The 23,756-nt window shown below is 53.9% G+C and overlaps 10 protein-coding genes across 11 annotated transcripts; 5 read left to right on the top strand and 5 right to left on the bottom strand.

The window, feature by feature from the left end:
- Positions 1–304: 304 nt before the first annotated feature.
- PV07_09577 (uncharacterized protein) lies at positions 305–1,971 on the top strand (the record flags this gene model as incomplete). Its single annotated transcript, XM_016396845.1, has 2 exons — positions 305–342; positions 414–1,971. The coding sequence occupies 2 exons, from the start codon at positions 305–307 to the stop codon at positions 1,969–1,971; spliced, it is 1,596 nt and encodes a 531-aa protein (XP_016246701.1).
- A 111-nt stretch (positions 1,972–2,082) lies between these two features.
- PV07_09576 (uncharacterized protein) lies at positions 2,083–3,702 on the bottom strand. The gene is made up of 3 exons (XM_016396844.1): positions 3,545–3,702; positions 2,842–3,427; positions 2,083–2,764 (listed from the first exon to the last, which is right to left on the bottom strand). Exons 1-3 carry the CDS (start codon positions 3,644–3,646, stop codon positions 2,493–2,495), a joined length of 960 nt encoding a protein of 319 aa, XP_016246700.1. The 5' UTR covers positions 3,647–3,702; the 3' UTR covers positions 2,083–2,492.
- Positions 3,703–5,204: 1,502 nt separating this feature from the next.
- PV07_09575 (uncharacterized protein) lies at positions 5,205–5,999 on the bottom strand (the record flags this gene model as incomplete). The annotated part of the gene is made up of 3 exons (XM_016396843.1): positions 5,205–5,378; positions 5,473–5,757; positions 5,820–5,999. 3 exons carry the CDS (start codon positions 5,997–5,999, stop codon positions 5,205–5,207), a joined length of 639 nt encoding a protein of 212 aa, XP_016246699.1.
- A 426-nt stretch (positions 6,000–6,425) lies between these two features.
- On the bottom strand, positions 6,426–7,406 carry PV07_09574 (uncharacterized protein; the record flags this gene model as incomplete). Its single annotated transcript, XM_016396842.1, has 3 exons — positions 6,426–6,565; positions 6,626–6,933; positions 6,997–7,406. The coding sequence occupies 3 exons, from the start codon at positions 7,404–7,406 to the stop codon at positions 6,426–6,428; spliced, it is 858 nt and encodes a 285-aa protein (XP_016246698.1).
- A 403-nt stretch (positions 7,407–7,809) lies between these two features.
- PV07_09573 lies at positions 7,810–9,772 on the bottom strand. Of its 2 annotated transcripts, XM_016396841.1 has the most exons (3): positions 9,569–9,772; positions 8,797–9,444; positions 7,810–8,738 (listed from the first exon to the last, which is right to left on the bottom strand). In XM_016396841.1, the coding sequence occupies exons 2-3, from the start codon at positions 9,260–9,262 to the stop codon at positions 8,446–8,448; spliced, it is 759 nt and encodes a 252-aa protein (XP_016246697.1). In that variant the 5' UTR covers positions 9,263–9,444; positions 9,569–9,772; the 3' UTR covers positions 7,810–8,445. The 2 variants fall into 2 exon arrangements, with proteins under 2 accessions (XP_016246697.1, XP_016246696.1); XM_016396840.1 differs by having other exon boundaries at positions 8,797–9,772.
- Positions 9,773–10,300: 528 nt separating this feature from the next.
- PV07_09572 (uncharacterized protein) lies at positions 10,301–13,164 on the top strand (the record flags this gene model as incomplete). The annotated part of the gene is made up of 2 exons (XM_016396839.1): positions 10,301–10,460; positions 10,514–13,164. The coding sequence occupies exons 1-2, from the start codon at positions 10,355–10,357 to the stop codon at positions 13,162–13,164; spliced, it is 2,757 nt and encodes a 918-aa protein (XP_016246695.1). The 5' UTR covers positions 10,301–10,354.
- A 678-nt stretch (positions 13,165–13,842) lies between these two features.
- PV07_09571 (uncharacterized protein) lies at positions 13,843–16,017 on the bottom strand (the record flags this gene model as incomplete). Its single annotated transcript, XM_016396838.1, has 10 exons — positions 13,843–14,057; positions 14,136–14,241; positions 14,312–14,484; positions 14,537–14,604; positions 14,657–15,051; positions 15,131–15,235; positions 15,335–15,356; positions 15,447–15,484; positions 15,536–15,727; positions 15,786–16,017. The coding sequence occupies 10 exons, from the start codon at positions 16,015–16,017 to the stop codon at positions 13,865–13,867; spliced, it is 1,524 nt and encodes a 507-aa protein (XP_016246694.1). The 3' UTR covers positions 13,843–13,864.
- A 726-nt stretch (positions 16,018–16,743) lies between these two features.
- Positions 16,744–18,935, top strand: PV07_09570 (uncharacterized protein; the record flags this gene model as incomplete). Its single annotated transcript, XM_016396837.1, has 4 exons — positions 16,744–16,836; positions 16,890–17,267; positions 17,370–17,807; positions 17,916–18,935. 4 exons carry the CDS (start codon positions 16,744–16,746, stop codon positions 18,933–18,935), a joined length of 1,929 nt encoding a protein of 642 aa, XP_016246693.1.
- A 431-nt stretch (positions 18,936–19,366) lies between these two features.
- PV07_09569 (uncharacterized protein) lies at positions 19,367–21,691 on the top strand (the record flags this gene model as incomplete). Its single annotated transcript, XM_016396836.1, has 5 exons — positions 19,367–19,437; positions 19,508–20,542; positions 20,593–20,670; positions 20,722–20,968; positions 21,014–21,691. 5 exons carry the CDS (start codon positions 19,367–19,369, stop codon positions 21,689–21,691), a joined length of 2,109 nt encoding a protein of 702 aa, XP_016246692.1.
- Positions 21,692–22,106: 415 nt separating this feature from the next.
- PV07_09568 (uncharacterized protein) lies at positions 22,107–23,525 on the top strand (the record flags this gene model as incomplete). Its single annotated transcript, XM_016396835.1, has 2 exons — positions 22,107–22,965; positions 23,044–23,525. The coding sequence occupies 2 exons, from the start codon at positions 22,107–22,109 to the stop codon at positions 23,523–23,525; spliced, it is 1,341 nt and encodes a 446-aa protein (XP_016246691.1).
- Positions 23,526–23,756: the final 231 nt, after the last annotated feature.

The raw sequence follows: 23,756 nt of genomic DNA, 5'->3' as shown, positions 1-23,756 counted from the left end.
TGACTGTAAGGACCACGCCCCTCACCCAGCTCAGCCACACTGGATGGTCACCACCCCAACTTGCATCTCAGCCATGAATCACGTCGCAATAGCCGCCCGTCTGCAGACATTCACATCTCATCCGCGACCCTCGACTTAAGCTAATGTCCAAGATGACATCTTAGAACAATTTAGTCAATAACATACCTTCGCTCGAGGTAGTGCAATGTTTCTTGGTGATGTTTGAACCTTCTCAGCACCTCGCTGCTGTCGTGCTTCGGACCCAAATTTGACTGACTCTAAACGACTGACCGCATCTATCACCATGCCACCATTTCCCGGGGAAGAGACGCTAGCTACAGTGTAAGTAAGCTGTAGCCCCATGCCTGTGACTTTTGTCTCAACAACAGTCTGACTCTTGGTTTGCTCCTCAGGTATGCCGACCTCCATTGTTACTTCACGGCGCCCTCGCCTCGACCGGCTCTCCATCGCTTCGATAAAGCCTCCTATTTCTACATCTACTACAACTCCACGAGACAGACCAGTCGCATCGAGGCGGCGATCAATCCTGGCACGCCGGATCAGACAGCCTTTCACGGCTTCCTTGACGGGGTCAAGGTGATCAATTCCCACAGATTCCCAACAAGAGTGACACTCGTCGTTGATGGAGACAGCCCCCCGGCTACCTCCCCCTCGTCTCCCCGTTCAGGAAGAGACCCAGACGAATGGCGTCTAGCCAGTTCGGATCCTCGAGATCCTGGCACGTCCAAATACAGGATTCACACGGTCGATGTCTATTTCTGGAATCAGGATGATTCCAAGTTGGCCTTGGACATCTTCAAGAGGCTGCTACAACCCCGACAGTTGGACATTGAGGACGATGTGCATGAGGAACCGGATCACCATGACATGGTCAGCCCAGTGGTTCAAAACCTAGAGCATGTGGCCATATCAGATCCAGCATATAAGGAGCTGCAGCATGATTCTCCTGCGGCCCAGCACAGCCATCCTGTGCAGCTGCCCACTGCTCCGCCGCCTCCAGCTGTCTCTCAGGCTTCTCCAAGCGGTCCTGCGACATCTGCTTCGCCAAACTCAGTCACGGCCAGCATTGGGGGAAGATCTTCAGTTAAAGACTCAAAACCGGCCACAGACTTCACTCCGCTCGCGTACAACCCAGCGGCGCCAGCGGCTCCAGAACCTATCGCCCATAGGGAGGACACTCCTCCTCCAGTCGACGCTGTTGATGGGACAGGGCTTGCTGCGGCAGCAAGACATGACAACCCTTACGCCCCGCAGCGGCATCCGCAAACATTCGCTGGCCCTCCACTTGCTCAACCTGGCGCGTACGGACAATATAGCGCGGCACCACAACCATCATTTGGACCACATGCCACTACTTCGCCTGTGCCATCGTTTGGACCTCAAGCAGCGGCAACGGTGCCGCCGTCTTTTGGGCCGCACGCAGCTTCACCCCCGCTCCAGACCTCCCCACGGACCTCTGTATCAACCAATTTCGGGCCTCCGCCCACCAGTGCAACCGGTTCTGACAGCAGTCGCCACCCGTCAACAGCGGCTCAAACCTATATGCCTCATGGGCAAGACCCCAATGCACATATTTTCGGTCAGCAAAACGCGCAAACACCGGGCACACAGTTCTACCAGTCAATCAACGGTCAACCCCATAAACCACTACAGCATGTACAGCCCCAGTATCCGGACTACCTGGCCGCTGGGCAACCTCCAGCTCTAGCTCCAGCTCCGCCTCTCGGAGGGTACTCGACCTACAATTATGGACAGGCCCAGCAAACCCAGCCTGCCGCCGGAGCTTATGACATTCACTCTCAAGTCTATCGACCGACCGAGGCGGAGCACCAATCACACCACCACAAACCGGCGAAGAGCTCAGGCTCGCAGCACAAGCCGTCGCACGCGGAGAAGATTGAGAAGGGCGTTGGCAAGTGGATCAAGAAGATTGAAAAGAACTTTGGGTGAAGGGAAGAAACACACAAGGCTATGGCTGGGACGTTGCGAGGGCTTTTGTTTTTTGGCGAGTTTTTACGACATTAGCAAGCGTGACCGAGTCAATGATATTTCCGTCTTTGATATGCTCTTAGACAAGCGCACCTCCTTTTCATGCGATGGCTACTTCATTCTTGCGAAAAGGGTCTTCCCTTGACGAGTCCAAATGGCACCCACCAATGATTGAGGCGGTCGTCTGGAGGAGAATGCTGTGACAGGATCCGAGCTATGCGTGGAGTCCTCTCGATGAAACGTGCAGTCACAATTGGCCCCAAAACTCGAGCTCAGTCCCGTCAGGTGCCACGATTACAAGCCCATGCATCGAATTGTGTTCTCACCGTCCCCTTCGGCAAGGTCAACAATCATTCCACTGACCGGCATCACTGTGAGGCTGCAACGGCGAACTCTGTGCAGTCTGGCACTTTATCTATTGCTTGGAAGACCGGCCACGGGTGCGTCTCCCCTCTCCCTCGTGGCATCTGGTGAGGCTCAACTCATTGCAAATCTTCCGGAACGAGAGCGATCCTGCTCTTGATTTTCCCGGCGTGCAGATCCTCCAGGATGTGGGGGAAGTCGGCCATGCTCCCCGTTTCCACCTGGGGTGTGATGATGCCTTGCGAGATCAGGTCTAGACTCGCCACGAGGTCTTCGACTGTGCCGCCGTAGCTGCACAGAATGTCGAGTTGTTTGCGCACCGCCACGAACGAAGGCAGCGTCAACTCGCCATGGAGCAAACCCACCAGGACGACCGTGCCGGCCATGCGGACTAAAGGGCGACACTTGATCAGTGGGTGCTCGTTGCGACGAAGGAGGAAAAGGGCATCATCTCGATAAGGGACTTACCGCTCTCGATGGCCGTCTTGAAGGTCTCTGGCACTCCGACGAAATCAATCGCCGAGTCCACCACCAGACCTCTGGCCTGCACCCATTCGCTCACACTGGCCGTCCCCACGGGCACAACATCATCAGTCTTGACGCCAAATCGGACTGCCTCGTCAAGCACAGCTTGCCTCCTGTCCACGACGACGACCCTGGCGCCAATGTGCAGGATCATCTGCAAGGCGTTGAAGCCCAGCCCGCCGAGCCCGTACAGCAGGACCGTGTCCCCTTTCTTGACCTTGGCCCTCCGCACGACGGCCTGATAGGCCGTGACGCAGGCGTCGGTCGCCACCGCCCCGGCCGCGGCGCTGACGCCCGGGGGAAGCTTGACGGCGGCGCGTTCGCGGATGGCGACGTAGGGAGCAAAGGAGCCGTCGTTGCCGATGCCGTAGTGTTCGCCGGTGGAGCAGATCTGGGGCACTCCGCCCGAACATTCGCGACAGGTCGCGGTGCCGCAGCCGGGGACTGAGAGGATGGACACCATTTCGCCGGGCTGGAACTTTGTGACTTTTGGTCCGACCGAGACGACTTCGCCGCACCCTTCGTGGCCCTGTGGAGAAAGCTAGACTCAGTGGTTCCGGCGTGCTTGAGAGACAAAGGAACCCAGACAATCCGCAGGCAGGTCCGCCATGCCGTGAAAAAGGGGGGGGGGGGGTGGCTCTCTTACCAGTGTATACTTGTCGAGATAGTGGGGCGGCCTGGCCGCCATATTCAACAGGGCGAAATCGCTGTGGCAGACTGTTAAATATATCAAAGATTGCGTCAGCATCCAATCCCTCCCTCCCTCTCACGAACCACCACCCCCGTGTAACAACACGTCTCCTAGGAGAAAGGATAAAGAAATGTCCCTCCGTCGCGACGGTTGCTCACCTCCCGCGGCGTGGACCTTGACCAGCAGCCCGTCCTCGGCGGGCGCGGGCACGGGCACCTCGACGCGGACCTGGCGCGGTTTCCCTGGCTTGTCAGCGCACGTCCGGACTGACTGACTGACTGACTGACTGACCAGGCAAATCATGATAACAAAGACACGGGCGCTAGGACCATGGTCTCGGCAAGAAAGAGATGGATGGTTCGGACAGGTGAAGAAAGAAGGAAAGGCAGGCACATACCGGCTCCGTGCTGCCGAAATGCTTCTGCCACGCCAGCATGGTCTTGGGGACTGCGTTGGTCGACATGGGTTTTGCTGCGTTGTGTAGGTATGTAGGTACTGGTAGGCAGGTACGTTGGTAGGTAGATAGGTATTTAGGTAGGTATGTATTTTGATATGTAGGTCGATAGGTTGATATGCATGAGGGGACTCGGCAAACACAGGAGGAATCTAGGGAACTAGGGAGTAAGGAACCTACGAACCTAGGTACATGGACGGAGTATCGTACGAGTAGTCATCCCCAGGCCAAAAGAGGTCGAGTTTAGTTGCTAGGTCGGCAAGGCCGGTGGGCTTCCAATGGGCTCACGTCGCCCAGCCAGGCCGTGGCACGCTGCCTACTTCCTTACTTCCTTACTTCCTTACCAGCTTGGTTGGTTGGTTGGTTGCCCTCGGCTTGTGGGAGAACTGCTCATGAGTATAACCAGCGCCAGGCAGGTGAGCGAAACATGCCCCGCACAACAAGTTTCCTTAACCATAATTACTCGTTGTACTTACCTAGGCAGCGAGGGCTAGATACGCTAGATGTTATACCTTAGACCATTGTTTGGTAACCAAGTACTTATCCGAGAGGCCAGTGTAGGCGGCTCCATTTGCAAATTAGCTAGGTAGTAGCGGTAGGTACCTATGTGGCTCGCTACCTAGTGAGACAAGGAGAGGAGCGAGACCATCCCGCGGGCCATTCCATGGATTACTCTTGGTCCGAGCAATGCGGAGGACTTGGGTCCTTGTACTCTGTACCGCTTATCGGAAGGGGAGAAAAGTTCCACGCGCTCTAATAGGTGTTTTGGTAAGTAACAAGTGTCCTCTTGCCCATGTAACTACCTATGCAGGTACATATACCCGTGCTAGTCCTTTCCCTAATACCACGTACTCCATATGCTCGATTGTGGTGGGACGGCGCTGGTATTCCCTCGACACCGATGTATGGAAAAAATCCGTCTCTTGGGGTATCTGCGTACATACCCTATCCTCCCCCTTAGCCATACTCCAAAGGCAATATGCTCGACTCGCCACTCATAGCACTCTGTTGGGACGATTCCAGCATCGTTCGTTGTCCCATGTGCCCTTGCTGCCCCTTCTCTTGAGGTGGAACAAAGGAGGACAAGTTCCCAAAAATAGGGGATGATATCAATTCGCCGGGCACTTTTGCTTCCATGCCTCGATCACCGCCGCACCCTTTTCAGCCGCTCCGACCCCCAAAATGCACCTGGGAGTCGAGGAGGGTCTGGCTCCCACCAATAACCACATTGGCGCCATGTCTGTTGTTGCCGTTAAGCCTGATGATGTCCCGATGCTCACTGTCCTCGCTCTCAGTGTCCTCGCCAGTGTCGTCGTCCGAATCGAATTCTTCGGCCTGGGAAAGCTCTCGTTAGTGTATCGTTTTCTCGGCTTTTTGCGGGTCACCACAAGGCTCACGAGCCCCCCTTCGAGGGCCCGTCCTCTCCTACCTGTGGGCTGGCACGCCGGGTCTCTTCATCAGGCGGCTCTTCGGTCATGGGACCCCGGTGTCCTGGGCCGGCAGGAGTTTTGGCCACAGGTGGTGCCGTGCGGTGGACATTCATGCCTGGGTTAGTGATAGGCACGGTCACACCAAAGGTCACCGAGCAGTTTTGGAGCCGTTGCGTCCCACGGCCGAGTAACACATTCGCTCCATGTGTATTGTCGCCATTCTGCTGGATGTCCGCGCCATATTTGTGGCGTTGGCGCTGGCGCTGGCGCTGGCGTTCTGGAATCTGTCCCATCGGATAAGCACCAATCTCCACGCCAGGGCAAAGAAAAGAACATATTGACATACTCCAGGCTGATTTGGGGTCGCCTGTGCTGCATTTGGGATGGGATAGGCGCCTTTTCTCCCTTCGATCGAATGAACAGATACGAGGTTTTCCTCTGGCGCCTGACGAGGAACGTGGCGCGGCGCGGGGTTTACTGGCAACAGGACGGGGATGAAGGGCCCAAGCTTTTGGGTTCTATCCATGATGATGTTTCCTATGCTGTGTCTTTGCCCAAGGCTGACCTAGGATACAGGCGCTCTGGAGATGGAACAGGTCCTACAACAAAACAAACGAGAGGATGGATGTCTTGTCCGGGTAGAACAAGGCGGTGTCGCTCGCTTGGGGACTGCTGCCTGCGGCTCTTGAGACTCTGCAAACAGGGGGTCCCAAAGTCACCGGTCGCAGTTCGCGACCACTAGCGAGCGACACATCAGGCGTCACGCTCTCTGGGCGTGACGCATGTTACTATTGGCCTCTCAAAGGACCGAGACATGCAAGCACTCTGGGGCAATCACACAGCCTGCACTTGCCTTTGGCTCAAGGAATCAAGCCGGCGCCCATTGTCAGCACCGGTTCAACAAATGAGAGTCCGCAATGAAGATGTGAGGGTGGTTGCTACGAGGAGCTGTTTACGCCCGACCAAAGAAGACGGTCGCACTGGAGAAAACCTGGCTGCTTCCGTATACCACGTTTGACCCTGATTCATTGCTGCCATAATGCTTGATGGTGACCCAAGGACCCCCACCTCTAGAGCGTGCACGGCTGGGCGCTTCCACCGAGTCAGTGTCAGTGATTGAGAGTGCCAAATCCGAGGTCTCAGCTATCTCACCTTTTCGCCTTCTTTTCGACTTGACCCCATGGTCCTCTTCGGGCAGGATCCCGGACTCTGCTGGTCTCCTGTCCATGGTGTCGAAGGATTCGCACGACGTTATGATCTCGCCAGGACATGTTATATCAATGACTCTGTCATGCTGCAAAGGCTCACACGGAGACTGACATTGCGTGCTGGTGACTGCCGAGTTGGTCATTCTGCCTTCAGGTATAATCAAAGACTTGATTGCGGCGATTTCCATGCCCATCTCGGTGATTGTATTGTGGGTGTCGAGGCACAACTGCTGGTTAGTGACACAGGTAGTCCTGCCCCAGAAATCAGTGAGCGTTCTACACGGGCGGCCAACCCCCCCAGAGTAGAAAACGGACTGAGCTTCGATCTGTAGCGCTAGCATCAACAAAGTCTTCTCCCGTTCGATGTCTGCGAGAAGGTTTCTGGTGTCGGTGCGCTGGCGCTTCCACACCAGGGCCTTCCGCGCCTTATCCAGCCCGTGCATCTGGTCCAGCCTGACCATCAGAGCCTCCAGACTCGACCGGCAACGGTTAAGCGGCTCCTTGATACTCGCTAATGTCGGTCTCCCGGCGCCGGCCCTAGGGTTTCCTGCGTTTTCTGCTACCTCGTACACTTGGCCGAGGACGCTGTGTAGGCTTTCCATCTCGGCCAGCAGGCTTTTGTGCTCGTCCGATGCGTTCTTCAGGTCTCGAATAAAGGTGATGATGGAGTCGGCCACTTGCAAGACCGTCAATATGCTCGCAGCCATGCTGAATGGGTCGGCCATGACACCGTGCTGGTGAAGAAATTGGATTCGCATATGAAGCCCGGAATGGTGATATCGTCTGCTCAAGTGCCCGCGTTCAATACAGTCAACGTCAACGGCGGCCAAGATAGGTTTTCTTTCTTTCTCTCTTGTTTTATCAGATCGAGCAAGATCTCGCGCAAAGGTCGGATCGAGTGCGTCGATAAATTGAGTGGCTGCTCCCGGGATGCCATTAACTGGATGTTACTACACACCGGTCAGAACCGGTCACACCTGCATGCGGCACAGCCACTGCCACGTCAACAACTGCTACCGGCTCCATGCGGCAGCTGGCAGATTGACCAAGCGGGTGCCTTCTGACATGGACCAAGAGAAAGGGTTGGACGGACTGGTAATTGCCGTTGGGCATCGTGACCGACCGTCAGACGCCCGGACGTCCCTTTCGTGATACGAACTTATACAAGTAGATATATTATGCCTGCCCCATGCAGCTTTTGGGCCGCCTTTGCCTCACCAACCGTTGAATTCATCCAGACATGTAGCCTTTTACTCCTCTAGCCCATCGCCCAAACTCTTGACTGGCGCCACTGGCTCTCCAAGGATGAATGAAGCAAGATAAGCCATTAGGCATGTGCCCGCCCAGCTATGGCATTGGCGTGGGCGTTGGCACCTCCCAGCTCAGAAGGCCGCTTGTGTTCGTCGTTCACTCGAAGCCTTCCCGTCCTTCGTTCGGAGGCGAAGTATTCACCTGATGCCTGATCATAGTCAGCCTGTCCAGCTCATGGTGATAATCATGAGCTTCGTCACACTCTGCTTTGCGCCTCTCTTCATGCATGCCAATATCCAGTCCAAGTTCGCGGTCTAGTTCCCAACTCGCCGCCCTGCTGTGCACCAAAGGCAGCTGTAGTCTGCCCAAGCACCTGTGCTCCATAGTGTACACCTGTAGCACAACGCCCGTGGATATCAAGGTCACTCCCCCGCCCTTTTCTAGTCCGTCTGAAGAACCAAAGCCGATAAGCCGAACCTGAAAGAAAATCAAAGGATTTTTTAGGGCATATCCTTATGCCGCTTGCTGTACTGTTTCTGTGTCTGAAACCTGGTCGTCGCCGCATTCTTGATACTCGACTTCTTTGAGGAGTCTGCAGCCGTCCTTTTTTAACTCAGGGAACTCGGTTCGTCTCCCTTCAGTCTCTCGTTCCCAGTTTAGCTCTCCGAAATCATAGTGACCGATGTTCCTACGCCGAGCCTCGTTGATGTCCACCCCGAATTGGCAAATATGAACCAAATCCGAATTCGATCTCGAAGAGGGTGACAGGGGGAGGAGTTGTTGTAACTGTTTCGCAACGTCTGTGTCTGTTGACTGTGTCAGCTGCTTGCAAGCCAAGGTGATTCTATCCTCCTCGCAACCTACGATCTAGAGAGTTTCTCGTCCCACGCTGTGCCAAGTCGAGGACGGGCTTATAGATTTGTGAACGAGTACGGGACCGCGCACGATTATTTTCCAGGTCAAGATTCTGAACAAAGTGCCAGACCCTCCGCTGCAAATCCACCACCAACTTGGCAACCCCGTCAGAACGTGCTCCTGGTGATTCCGACAATGATATGAACCGGGCTTCCGTTTCTGACAAGGGAAGACTAGCCGTGGACAAGATTTCATCTTGGGCGGGTGTCGTCGCTCCGGCAGAAGCTTGGTCCGTGTTGTTTCTCGAGAGGCTGGCTGGTAAGTCGACGATGCCCTGACTTTGGCGTCTTCCTGGTTCGTCTGTCGGAGACCGTTTGCCCAGGCCGCCAAAATGGAATCGCCATTTCCTCTTTGAATGTTGACGGCGTTCGGAGTGATCGGAGTGACATAGAAGTTTCTCCCAGAAGCATGCCATTATGCCTTGTATTATTGTTGTGAATGGAAACCTTGTTGAAGCTGGCGCTTCGGTCTCTGGATCAGAAGACCGAAGGCTTATGATATGCTAAAGCCCGGTGCGGTAGACGAGATCATGAACTATCTTCGAGACCCTAGAGAACCATAGCCAGAGTGAATGTGGACAGCCGGGAATTCGAATTCCTGAAGCAGGGACCCTGAATTAGAGCAGAAGTTCAACAATGATATGAGATTTCATTGGTGAGGGGATGGATGGAGGAAGAAGTAGAGAAGAGAAAATTGAGTGGCCACCGAGAGGGAAAATTACCGCGCGAACCAGCGTTCCTGGAATGCTTTGTCCTTCAGAGGGGCGGCGGAGAGCGAAAGACATTTTTGCTGTTATGTCATTAAGTCAGTGAGGTGGTGTCAGCCTCTTTGTTGGCGAAAGACTCAAGAGCCGCGGATTTTGCTGATTGAGAGGATCCACGCTGGCTGGTACGCCGAGCACTGCCCTCCTTAAGCGACAACGCCTGTTTGGATGAGCAGCAGGGGGAGGCGTTCACACGCACATGCGAATAAGGTCCATGCGAGTGATGTCTCCAGGATTGTGCGGCAAATGCAGAGAAAGTGGTTGAAGAGGCAGCGGACGAGTCGGCAACCCTGCGACTCATTCGGAGAGAAGAGATAGGAGGCTCAATAGCGAGCAGCTGGGTAGCTGGGTAGCTGGGTAGCTGGGTAGCTCCCATGCTTATGTCGATGCTGGCCCCTGCTGGCTGTCAAGCATCCACCCACTGGGAGACCATCCATCTACACCATCAGATCTTGGGCGGCCCCAACGTGGCTAGAGCCAGCAGGCTGTGAAACCTGGGCGGCATGTTGCATGCTGAAGAAATGGTCGCAGAGTCTGGCGCCCCGAGCCCGGGCTTGCTGAGAAGTCCTTTGTTGCGGCAGTTGATTGCTTGGTTGCCTCGTGGCTTCCAGACCAAGGATGCATGCGTGCCCGATGGAAGTGACGAGGCATTTAATCTGATGCTAACCCCCCACCGGGTTCTTGGTGGTCGTGCTCTTTACCTCTACTCAGCCTCATTGGGCTTCTCAGCCTCACCCGGCAGACATGGCACCGCGACAGACTAGCTTTGAGCAATATGGCAACATTGATGGTTCCGACATAGTCCTCGGTAATCAGTCGCTCCACGCTGAGCAGATCAACTTTGGCACAGGTATGAGTTCGATAGGCCGCGTGCCAGCAGGACAAAGGCTTACCCTCGACTAGGTTCAGACAACTCCTATAACGAAATGATGCAGCAGTTTGGCCAATTCAACAATGATGGGTTTAGATACCAAGTCGAGTGCCCACATGGCCAGACTCTTGGGTGGTCTGAGAGCCATCCTGATATCAAGAGTTGGTTGAGCGACTCATCCAGCCTGGTCTGGATTGTGGGCAACCCTGGGGCTGGCAAGACAGTTCTCGCCAAACACTTGCTCACCACCCTTGAGGACAAGAACAAGCGGACGATATACTTCTTCTGCGATCGCAGGAAGAAAGAAACTTCCCAAGTAGTCTCCATCCTGACCAGCTTGATCCATCAGTGCATGCTGCAAATTTCGCGTCTCGGATGGGGGCATTGCAAGCCAGAGTACGAGACGCGGGGCCCAAAACTGCTAGAATCTACTTGGGGGCTAAGCAATATATTCATCAACATGATGTCTGATCCTGGGCCGGAAGAGTGGTACTGTATCATCGATGCTTTGGATGACTGTGATGAAACAGAGACCACGGAGCTCTTCAAATGCCTGGTTGAGAAGCCTCAGGCAAGCACTAACAACCACTACCAGAAACCAAGGTTCTTCATCACCAGCAGGCCCTGTGAAGCAATCAGGTCCAAGATTTGCAAGCTGGAGAATGCCAAAATTGTACACTTTACTGACACGGATGGCAAACAACTGAATGAGTCCGACATCAAGCAGTACATCGCCGACCACGTCCGGGGCTTCAGACATTATCGGATGGATGAGAACCAACGAATGACCACTGAGGGTGACCTGGTCGAAAAGGCCGCTGGAAACTTCAGATGGACAGTATCGATGATCCATCTGCTTAGGAAGGAGGCGCCTGACAAGTACAACGATCTGGTGAAGAGCATACCCGCCGAGATGAAGACAATGGTTGCAGAGATCGTCGCGCGAGCTCAAACCCAGACTTTATCCCTACTCGGACTCGTGGCCGTGGTGCAACGGCCCCTGAGCACTGCTGAACTGGCTGCTATCACGAACCTCAAGGGAAGTCCTTTGGCAAACCTCATCAGCTTGGGAAGCACTGGTGATGAAGTCCGTGATAGGATCCGTTTGGGCGAAGAAGCATTGAAGATCCAAGGTGATCGAATCCACTTCTTTCACCCTTCGTTGAGAGACTACCTTCTCCAGACATGGCCCGAGGACAAATTCCAGCAGCTGCACCTGGAGGTTGCCGAAACCTGCCTGATGTATCTCACAAGTACTGGAGAATCATATCATCCGTTTCGTGAAAGTGAAAAGGCCAAATGTGCCGCTAAATACAAAGTCCTGGTCGACACTCAGCCTTTTGTCGAATACGCGGCTGCTTTCTGGCCAGCCCATGTTCAGCTGGTAGGATTTAGTAGACTGCGAACGCTGTGGCCACTTCTCTTTAAAACCATGCACGTCACTCGCTGCAGAGAGCTCTCCTTCCAAGTGTACAAGTTCTTCAATCATGAAGAGCATATCCAAAACCAATCCTTCCTCCATATTCTGGCTCACCACAATTTGACATCCGTCACGGAACTGGCGCTCTCGGCTTCCCAGCACGGGAAAATCGACCTCGATCTCAATGCTCGGGACTCAAAGCGTCGAACTCCACTGTGGTGGGCGGTTGCAAAGAATCGCGTCGAGATGGTCGAGCTGCTCCTGAACGACCAAGGCGTCGACTTCAATGCCCGAGATGATGAAGGTATGTCGCCGGTCATGGTTTCCGCCTGGAAGGGATTCACAGATGTCACCAAGATTTTCCTTCGGCCTGGGTTTTCAGCCAAGGTGTCGTGGAGTGATCAACACCGGTGTACTTGTCTGTATTGGGCTGCGACGTCTGGGTCCGAGGATGTCGTCAGGCTCCTCTTGGAACAGAGTGAAGTCGTCGAAGGAATAGCAAACCCCAACCTTGGTCCCAGCCCTCTTGCGACTGCGGCAAGAAAAGGCCATGTACAGATTGTGACGGCTTTGCTGGAGCACGGAGCTTCTCCCAATGCTAAAGACGATGACGATGGTCGGGCTGCGTTGTCATGGGCAGCGGGAAGTGGCCACGCCCCCGTGGTGGATCAACTTCTTCGTTGCAGAGACATTGATCTCGCCGACACCGATCGAAAGCGAAAATGGACAGCATTCCAGTGGGCAGCAGCGCAACAGAAAGCCGAAATAGCGGGGAAAATCCTAGATGCGATGGCTAAACGGTCTCATCACGACGGGCGCGATCTCATCTCGGAACTTTTCCTCGAAGTGGCCGCAAAGGGACAAGATGAGGCCCTCGGCATCGTGCTTGAACGACATTGCTTGAACCCCGACTGGAGGGACAGATACAGATCTGCCAGAAGGACGGCTTTATTCTTGGCTGCAGAGCATGGCCATGCGGCCATTGTCCGAACACTGGTGTCCTCGGGCTGGGTGGATGTAAATGCCAGAGACGACAAAGGCAAGACTGCTTTGATGTGGGCAGCCGACGAAGGGCGTACGAGCGTGGTACAGGAGCTTCTCGCCTTGGAGGAAATAGATATCCCGGCTGTGGATTTAGAAGGCAGAGGTGCTAGTGACTGGGCGCAGGCGTCAAACCACAAGGATATCCAGCGACTCATCGAAGAGAAGCAGTATCAAAAGGTTCAGAGATCCAGAAGCCGCGGCTCAAGCGGCACAGCCTAGCCACGTTCAACGCGGAAAGGGCTGGATTACAGCCATCAACGAGGTAAGTAACTGTGGTGGTCGCTCTACCGCCGAACAGGACTGATGCCCCCATGTTGAAAGGTTACAAGAATCGCACTCCATGCGTCGTTGGTGCTATGAATCGCGAGAAAAGCGCCATCCAATGGAGATGTTAGGCAGAAGCGTAAGAGCATAGAGCAGCTAGGGTGGGTAAAAGAGCTTACTATCTGAACCCAGTGCCCGGCTGAGGTGCAGGGACAGTCCTGTATAGTCGATTGCTCGGAGGACAGCTTCCGCTGCGTAGCTGACTCTCTTGGTAGCTTAGTACGATACTGCGGGAAGTGCTCGATGGCACTCGAAAGCATGTGATCAGGAAGCGAGACGGACAGATGGGCCATTGAAGAGGACACGCTGATACAAGTTACCACCAGGAAACGTGACTTGTCACCACTCCGATCATCTGATCATTAGAGCCCTCTCTACGTGCTCCTGCTCCTGGATGCTCTGGATGCTACCGCGGCATGCCAACCCCGAGCGCCTTTGCGCCATGTGCCGGAATCTCCAACGAACTCTGAAAGACACCAAAACCAAAGTGTCCTTGCTGATCCCAGTGACTCGTAGGGATATCGTGGACCAACAACGATTGGACGAGGCCCGCCGACCGGGGCCATAATGGAGCCCTGCCCACGAGGAGACGGCGTTACAGGCCGTAAATGAACGTGTACTTCTTGTCCGCATATCGCCGAGGGTTGACTTTCTCGTCTTCGATCTCTTCGGGGCTCATGGCCGCCAGTTTGGCCTGCCGTCGCTTGTTCACCGCCGCCAATGTGAAACGGTAGGCAAGGTATCCGGCCAGCGCAACGGCGATGAATGCCAGTGTCACATAAAATGGTCTGTGTAAAAAGAAAAAAAAAAGGGTAAGTCGGCGGTTTCGTATGAAGAGTAGGAGGTGTAATGGGGTTTGAACTAACACCAAGTACTTGGGCGCGTATGATGCCCGGAAGAGCTGTGAGCCGATGACCCCCGACAGGTTCCCAAACCCGTTCACGCCCAGCACGAGGGCTCTCTTGCCGGGTTCTAGATGGGGTGCCTGCTATCAGCAAGAGTTGCCTCAAAACTTTGGGATGGGCGGGCTCCCCGAACGTACCAGGAGTGTTCCCGCTCAACCAGGCCACGGTCAGGGGCGCAGAGATGTAGCTGCCAAACAGCAAGATGCACAAGCCAGCGTACTTCCCGCCGTGGCCCTGGACGGTTACCGTGATGATCAGCCCGATGAGGGTGATCAGGAGCCCGACAAAGATGTGATAGCCCCGTTCCTTCCTGAGACACTGCGTCAATGGTGTCGTCAGATAACTGACAGGGATTCGCTTACGCTCGATCGGAGCTGACGGCGAAGATGTACAGCCCAACTGCTCCACAGATATATGGCGGCACCGACATCTGCTGGGATTAGAGTCTTTTCTTGCGCATACGAGGGCGGTGAGCCGCTTACCAAGTTCGCCTCGATGGAGGAATATCCCAGCCCGGCAACCACCAGAGGGAGAAACACCGAGAATGCTTGACCGGGGACGCTGGCCAGAATGTTGAAGAATAACACGAACCACAATTTCCAATCATATGCTGTCTCAATCACATCCCGCCGCGTCAACCTCTCCTTCTCGACCCCGCTGTCGCCATAGGTGTGCTGCGCGTACATCGCGTTATCCAGACGGATACGCTCCGCCGCGTACGCGCGATCCTTCTCTTTCAGAAACCACGCACTACCGGGGCCGAGGGGCAGCCAGAACCACGCAATGATGGCGATCAGGCACGTGGCGCCCCCTTCGATGATGAAGAGGTATTGCCAGTTTTTGAGCGAACCGGTCTTGATGTGGAAAATCCCATACGCTTTTCGATCGTCAGCCGGTGTTCGCCTTTGCTATACACCCTCGGGGGGGGGCCCCCCGAGGGGGGGGGGCCTACTTACCAATGCAGCCAGAGAATGCACCGGCGACGGCATATTGTCCGTAAAAGAGGCCAATGCGTACAGCGAGGTCGAAGCGCGTATAGAAAGTTGACAAGTAGAAAACACCTGGGATACGTATAATGTCAGCGTTGCCTGGTAACGTCGTCCATTGTGAGGACATCGCCGCTGCACAGCGCGCCGAGAGAATCTTCAGGGTGGACTTACAGCAAGGATAGAATCCTGCTTCCTGCCGCGGCGTTAGTATGAAATATGTCTATCAGGAATCGCCTATCCCGGTTTCGCCGGCGCCGGTCCAAGCCATAAGAGAAAGACTTACGAAAAGGCCAATGAGTAGTCGCGTACCAATCAGCGTGCCTAGCACCGGGTCAACATTGTTCTCAGCAGCCGTTGATTGCTCCGTCAAACCTCGTCCTTTGATAAAAGCCTGGCAGATGGTGAGGATGCCCCAGCAAACCATGATGACAGGCACCCAGTTCTTCGCGCCAAGGTATCTTCCGACTGCAGCGGAGGGAGGCTGAAACAGCACAAAAGTGATGAAGAACAAGCTCACGGCCAGGTTGAGATCGTCTGGCTGAGCTCCAATGTCCTTGGTGAAGCCTGGTACGACGGATTAGGAGGGAGTTTGACAAAAACGACGTGGGCGATATGGACGTACCTTGTGTCTCGGCATTTCCCACGTTGCCCCGATCCAGGCCGTTGAAGAGATACAGCAACGACAGAAAAGGCAAGAGGGCGATGTCGAATTTTCGGTTCAACGCCCGGCTCAAAGCCTTCTCCTCATTTGTCATGGGAACGTGGCCAGCAGGCACATTTGCGCTCGCTTGAGGTTCGGTCTCGACGGGAGACCAACCGGCCTCGACATGGTCTGACTGGTGTTTTTCAGACATCTGGATCAACAAGGGAGATGTTTTTGCAGAACCAGTGATCGAGCAGGACTGTGACTCCGAGTTGTTCATACGAAAGCACACATCCCGCCCTCACCTGAAGCAAGTGGCCCAGCTTTTATAGATGCCCATAGACATGATGGTGAAATTCCGTGCGCGGGTACGGTAGCCGTCTATATCCCACCTGTTTGGCGATCGAAACGTTGGAGAGAGCTGGGGTAAAAAGAGTGATGTCAAAAACAAATGGCACAGTCTCGCGAGAAGAGGGTTCTCTAATAGTGGTTACTCTAACTTATTCGCTCCAAGATACCAACCATCTATAAAGACATGTACTCTATTGTTATACGCAAGGATACCCCTATCCTCAATTGACGATATCAGCTATTTGATCTGGCGGCTACCTCGTTGTTATCTCGAGAGTGCGTCAGACTGTGCCATTTTTTTCCTTCCACAAGGCTTGGCAGGTCGGTCCATCTTCAAAGGAACCCCAGACAGGAGCAGCCATCCAGTTTTGACAAGGTTGCAGTGCGGGGTTGGAACTCAGCTTGATCAACCAGGCGGTTAGAGTACCCGTGGTTGTGCATGTCATTCATAATAGGAGTGGTTCAGATGCTCCATTCTAAAAATGCTCCTCTCCATAAGTACCAGGGAGTTCCCCGGCTGCCGGGGCATCAGGGTCGAGCCGGGTTATTCAGATAGAAACTCGCTGCAATCTACCCATCGACCACGATGGCATTTGACAACGGGGATCCTGGGAAGCGATCAAAGACTCTCGACATAGGCTTCAATGGTGTTTCCGTTTCGACGGACTTTCGTGGGACGGTATTGGTGACTTCCGGGCTTCAAAGGTACAAAAATGCTGACAACGAGGCCAGGTCCTGCAAATAAGCGCGTTCCATCCCAAGCATGGAATTGTACTCGCGGAGCCTTACGAGCAGTTCGACGGAACGAGATTCAGAGACACTCCGTACGTAAGAGAGTACCGAGCTCGAATGCTGAAGTCTGTCAAGACAGGCACTCCAGGCTTTGGGCTGCGTTTCGATGTCGAGGCTCGAGACACGACGACAACCCTGGACGGTTTGGGGCGAGCAACAGTATCGTACAGCACTGTTGACGGACTTGTAATAACGACGTCTCTGCGCGTCACCGAAGATGGAGAGGTCATTCAATCTTCCGAGGTGAAGTCTTCTTGTGACTCGACCTCCTATTTGAGGTACACTATGGATTGTGGTATCAGCGTCAACCGGGCATCGGTAAGTCTCTCGCATCACACATGGCGCAATGTCGGGAGCTCTGAAGCTCTTCGCATGCTCCGTGTTTCGGATAGCCGCTCGCCGCTGCTAACGATGAATTAGTATGGGCAACTTACCGAAGGTGGACCGATCCCCATGCCCAAGTCAGAGAACAAATTCAGCTTCGTCGAAGAGGGCCAGCGCTTTCTGATCGTCAACGTCCCCCTTGGTGCACATCTTCAAGGACATCTGGAAAGCGACCGTCAGCGGGTCGATATGCAGGCGTCTATCCAAGAAGCCACTTTCGTGAACTCTCCTGCAAAAGGGGCATATTCTCAGGCCTTAGAAATTCCGCCAGGAACGTCAAGGACGCTGACTGCAAAATTCAACCTCCGACCAGGAATTTGTCCTCAGACCTCTCGCGACTCAAACATCTCCCCTGCAGTCGGATTGCCGCTGCTCTGGCGAGACCAAGAGACTACCGGCAAATTCATCGTACGCCGCAATCTTGAGTATATCCTCGGTAATTGCGCCGTCCCGCTGTCGGCCTCCAAGCATGCCGTTTGCCTCCTCACAGATCACGTTGCTTTGCCGCTCGGTTGGATGAGAGACAACTAGTGAGTATCAACACGTCCTGATTGTCGCTGCTAACCCGAAAAAAGTTGGCAGATTCAATTCTTGATCCAGGTGTATCGAAACCTTGGTCGACTGTCGGAGGCACAAACTTGTGCTGCTTACTCTGAAGAGATCAAAGCCACGGCGAAGGGCCATCTGACCTGGATATTCCGATATGCACAACGACCCCACCATTTCTGGCATCGGTCGTACCTCACGACGGGCCGGCCCAAAGATGGGGCAGTTTTCCAGCTAGACCAACAGTGCTATCCGCTCCTGGAGATCTGTGACTTCTGGGAGACATTTCCAGAAGAGGAGGCGTTTGTGGAAGAAATTCTCAAGTCAGATGCTGTGTCTCAGGTCTTGGACCTCATTGAGTCAAAGAGAGATCCGTCCACAGGACTCTTTCCAACCGACGAGACGCCAGGCGATGATCTCGTGGAATACCCCTTCCATTTCTCGAGTCACGTCTTGCTATGGCACGCGCTGTCCAGGCTTGCGAAAGTAACGACGCAGGTGACGGGTTCTCCGTTGGGGAGGCATCTGGCAGATTTCGCCGAAGATGTGCGTACCGCCACGTTGAAACATTTCCTGTGTCCTGATTCGAAGCGAGGGCCGCCCTCCTTCTCGTACCTGGTGGATGGGTTTGGTCACCGGACATTTTATCACGATGCCAATGACCTGCCGACGCTTTTTGCTCCCTTGTGGGGTTTCATTAGAACCAGCAATGAGAAACAAGCATGGCACAACACCATGGAATTTGCGTTCACGGCTGCGAATGAAGGAGGGTACTATGGAGACGGGGTGTTTGGAGGTCTAGGGAGCGTTCACACGCCAGGACCGTGGACCCTGGGATATTTCCAGCAATGGAAGTATGCTCAGATGATTGGCAATACTCAAGAGGAAGCTATTGCTTGGCAGAAGATCTGTGGTGTGATGTTGTGGGATGGGACGTTTTCGGAAGCTATCGATCGTGATTCGGGAGAGTGCACAAGCAAAGCCTGGTTTAGTTGGCCTGGGTCGATGATTGGGAGCGGGTTGCTTCAGCCAGGCGCCAGAGAGAGGTACCTCTAGCGATCATCTCGTGGGGGACGTCAATGTCCAACAGGATGAGGGATGGCGATAGGAGATGGAGTCAGCTAGGCGTCAAAGAGAGGTACCTCTGGCGATCATCTCGTGGAGGACGTCAATGTCCAACAGGATGAGGGATGCTGGGGGAGCAATACATAGACAGGGTGACAGGATATGGATATGGAGTCTGCAGGGAGGCTGTGAAGAAATTAAGGGGCCCGGCAAACCTTCCTTTGATAGACCAAGCCGTTTTGCAACTGCATCTTTTCTTCCTTGACCAGCTGTCACCATCAAGCCTCCTCGTCCATTCTCAGTCTCTACCAGCGCCCAGACGGAGGATGAAGGCGAGGTGGGGTAGATGCGTGCTATAGTCTCCTCTAGAAGCACGCTGCCAATCTTCTTGGATCCAACACGCGTCATGTCAGCCGCCGCCTATGGAACGCCTGCCAGTCAACCCGCGGCGGCATAGAATTGCGCCGGAGCTGCGGAAGAGAGTTGCCCAAGCGTAGGATCCCTCCCCTGCCTCTTGCATTGCTTGCATGCCTGGAAACTTACTCTCGGCTTCTTGAATCAAGATGCAATAATTGCAATGTTAAGCGCGCGAAATGCTCCGGAGGCCAGCCATGCGAGAGATGCCGCAAATCGTCGCGCGAGTGTTTGTATCCTGAAGTTGTGCAGACCGTCTCGATTCCTCGCCTCGAGCACGACGCGCTCAAAGCGAGATGCGCGTTGCTGGAACAAGCACTCGCAGAAGCCATCCCTTCGCAGCGTGAGAGGGACAAGTTGATGCAGCATATCCAAGCAAAGCACAATGCGCCCGACGGATCACAACCTCCCCCAAATTTTAGTCAGGATATCGCCGAAGACACTCAACAGTTCCGGGAAGGGCGAATTCTCCAAGATCCGGATGGCACGGTTCGCTATCTCGGTGAATCCTCAGGCGCCACTTTTCTCAACCACTTGCGAGAATACATGGCGACGGTGTTCCCACAGGCTTTTGAAGCTTCCTGGTCAGGCGCCTCGAATCCCGATGCGACAGCTTTCATCTCGGCACTGGGAAAATATCAAACCCATGATAGTCGTCCGCTGCTAAGCTCTACGGTGGACCCTCTCATATCGGCGACGAACGAGCAGGCTGCGGCAATGCTCTCGGAATTCCAACACTCTGCCCAGGATGGCGAAGGGACTTTCGCTTCTGGTGGCATCTATTTCTGGATCGATGTCCAGGCTGTGCTGGATGAATATCGAGCTTATGTTGACGGCGTAAGGACGCTCGAAGCCAGCCCCAATATCGTGACCGCCAATGCCGCATTCGCTGTTGCCTGCCAATTTAACCCAAAGTGCGCACCGCCTTGGGAGACCGGATTTGGACAGGCTTTTTTCGCCAGAGCAAAAGGCTTGTTGGGAAATCCACTTGACGATTCAATTATTAACGATGCAACCGTCCTAGCTCTTCTAGGCTTCTACCTGCTTAACAGTAATCGACGTGATGCTGCATACATCTATGTCAGCGTCGCAATGCATATTCTGATCGTCCATGGCGTTCATCGTGCCTGGATGGTCGACGAGCAAGGCAAACGGCTGTTCTGGACCGTTTACGTCCTGGACCGGTAAATCCAGCGCTCGACCCTTGGTCTTCAGACTCGCTAACAAGTCGCAGTTGGTTGAGTTGTCTAATGGGGAGGCCAGCTCTTATATCCGACGAGGCGATCAAATTAGACATGCCACGAGATTCAAGGTTCGCACAGTGTTTCTCGAATCGTACCTGCAATGGACTGACAGAATAAAGTGACCTGCCTCCCGCAGATGGTCTTCGGGCTCATATTGAGCTTGCCAGAGTCTCAAACTACATAGTCTCAAACATTTATGATGTTGCACGACAGACCGAGGAACCTGTCATGACGACCTTGTGCATCCAGAAGTCCCTGAGGTTGCTGAGATCTTGGTCGGAAAGTCTCCCAGCCACAGTTGCAGGCACAGAGGAGAACTTGAGCCGAGACCGGGCAGTTGGGGAACTGCACATGGCGCACAATCAGGTGAGGTGACCAGAAGGTCCAAGGACAACTTCGCTGACGTCGTAGCTTATTATCCTTACTGTTCGACCTTTACTTTTCATCAACGTCAAGAGAGTCACAGCGGACATGCTTTTGAACGGTCGAACCACAGGTCATGAGATATCGCACAAGACCGAACTCGATCTCTGTGCAGATGCTGCGAGAAGAAACGTCCATCTGTGGCATCGACTTCTAAACTTGCAACGGCCGGCAAGGCTGTCGGTTTCCAGCGTGCATTATCTGTTCAATGCTGCTCTCGCGCTGCAGCTTTATCAGCTTCTGGGCCATAACGAGGCACAAGAAGACTATGAAGAAGTGGGTTTTGTCATTTCCATCCTGGAGGTGGACCAAAGCAGCAACAAAGAGTACGCAACCGATTGTGCCAGGGTTCTAACCGACTTCAACTCGCTCATGGCTAGATTGCAAAATGTCGATCTGTCGAGGACGGCCTCCCGAATAGAGAACGTACGCGACCGTGCACATGGCTTGCCATCCAACTCTTCAATCATCCTTTCTCCGAACGGCGAGACCAGCCCGACAAGTTACACAGAGTCCCACCATCAATACCGATCTGAATCTACTGACGGAAGTGCCGAACGCACAGACTTGCCATCATATGATCATCGAACATACCATGAGCTTCTTTCCTGGCTAGAAAGGGATAACCTCCAGCAAAAGTTCGACTTCCCGCATCGCTTTGGATGAACTTATCCCCCCGCAAGTTGATGCTTTGCGAGACATCATTCCTGGCAAGAACCAATGCTAGTGGGTCACGCTGGATCCTGCCATACACTAGGTTTGCTGTCTGCATGATGCCATTTTGCACATAGCATGGCTTACTCTTCAGCGCGACAACTCGTCACGAAGATGAGCTTTGATCTGGCTTATGCGGACGAAATGGCTGACGGTCACGTGCGATCAGCCAGCAATGACTTACCTAATATCCCTGCCATTGCTTATTGGCTTATGGCTGGAGCTCCTCACCCTATACCTCCATTGGCCAGGGAGGCAATGAGCACAGACATCATTGTCGTGCCTCGTCTGTAGGATATATACTGCCCTCGTTCACCTCCAGCTCGAAAAGCCCCCAAACGGCTTCATAGATCCAACAGCTTTCACAATGGCGTCCCCTTACACACCCGTCAATCGGTTTCTTGAAGGTATCAATACCACAAACCTCGAACTAATGTTGAGTGCTTTTGCATCGGATGCTGAGGTCATCGATGATGGAAAGTCTTTCACTGGAGATGCAATTACGGCCCTGTGCGAACATGGTATCATCGGTCACCAGGGACGAGTCAAAGTGCTGGAGCAAGCGGTTCAAAATGACGGCAGGACGCGCACCCACATCATGATGGACGGAGATTTCGGGAAGGAATTTGGTATTCACGAACCTTTCGACCTGTTCCTTGTCGCCACGGTCAAAAACGACAAAATAATACATCTTAATATGGGCGATGTCGATCCCAATAAACCGACGATGCGGGCGGTCTATGCGTCGGTGGCCAGCCCTCAAGATCCGTTGTCATCAGTCCGGGTGGGCCTAAGAAATCTCCCAGAGCTGAGGGAAGGATGGGTCCGGGTCAAGATGCAGGCGGTGGGATTAAATTTCCACGACATCTTCACCTTGCGAGGAATGCTGATGCATGAGATCCGCTATCCAATGATCTTGGGTAATGAAGGTGCCGGGGTGCTTGAGGATGGGACAGAGATTGCCATCTATCCAGTCATGGGTGATCCCGACTGGAAAGGGAACGAAACAATTGATCCACAAAGACATGTATTCGGCGAACTTGTCCAAGGGAACCTCGCTGAGTATGCCATGATCCCCAAACGAAACGCTGTGCCGAGACCCAAAGGGCTAGATGCGAGATCTGCAAGCGTGATGGGGATTGCCTGGCTCACAGCTTACCGCATGTTGTTCACCCAGGCAAGAGTCAGAGCCGGCCAAACTGTTTTGGTGCAAGGATCATCCGGCGGTAAGCACTCTACCCAGCACTTTGGATTTGCCTCGGCTATATCATGCGTGATGAGATCTAACACATCACGACATACAGGCGTGACGACGGCGCTGATCCAGATGGGCTCTGCCGCCGGCCTCCGAGTATGGGCAACCGGCCGGGCGAAAGCGAAACGCAATCTCGCAACCTCGCTTGGTGCGGAAAGCACGTTTGAGCCTGGCGCAAAATTGCCATATCTCGTGGATGCTGTGTTCGACACATCGGGAGCATCGACGATATCCCACTCTTTAGCCTCTGTAAAACCAGGTGGAACGGTTGTGTCTTGCGGGATTCATTCGGAGGGCGCCTCGACAGACATCACGATCAACCTTATGCATCTGATGGCAAATCAGATTACCTTGACGGGGGTCTATACGGGCACGCGGGAGGAGTTTGTCAACCTGCTGGATTTTGTGGCCACTGCCGGTATCAAGCCGTATATTGGCAGAGTGCTGCCTCTGGAGGAGGCTGCTGAGGGGCTGAAGGATATCTGGGAAGGCAAAACGAATGGGAAAATCGTCATTGAGATGGGGAAGTGAGGAGGTGAGAGTGTGAGAAAGTGACAAAGTGCGCAGGCGTGGCAGCAAGCCTCCAGAAGAAAACAATGGCACAGTCTGACAGAGAATTGACGCCATCTCAGAATCTAGCCAGTCACTCGATAGTGACGAGGTGATCGCCAGATCAAATATAGCTAATATTATTGATAAAGATAAGGATAACGCTATTCTTAAGGACGGAATTAATATCCTTTTTAATGGTGGTCACCTTAA

The sequence above is a fragment of the Cladophialophora immunda genome (genome assembly GCF_000835495.1).
Source record: "Cladophialophora immunda strain CBS 83496 unplaced genomic scaffold supercont1.5, whole genome shotgun sequence".
NCBI classification, from domain to species: Eukaryota; Fungi; Ascomycota; class Eurotiomycetes; order Chaetothyriales; family Herpotrichiellaceae; genus Cladophialophora; species Cladophialophora immunda.
The sequence above is the reverse complement of the archived record's forward strand: the minus strand, read 5'-3'. Positions and strand labels throughout refer to the sequence as shown.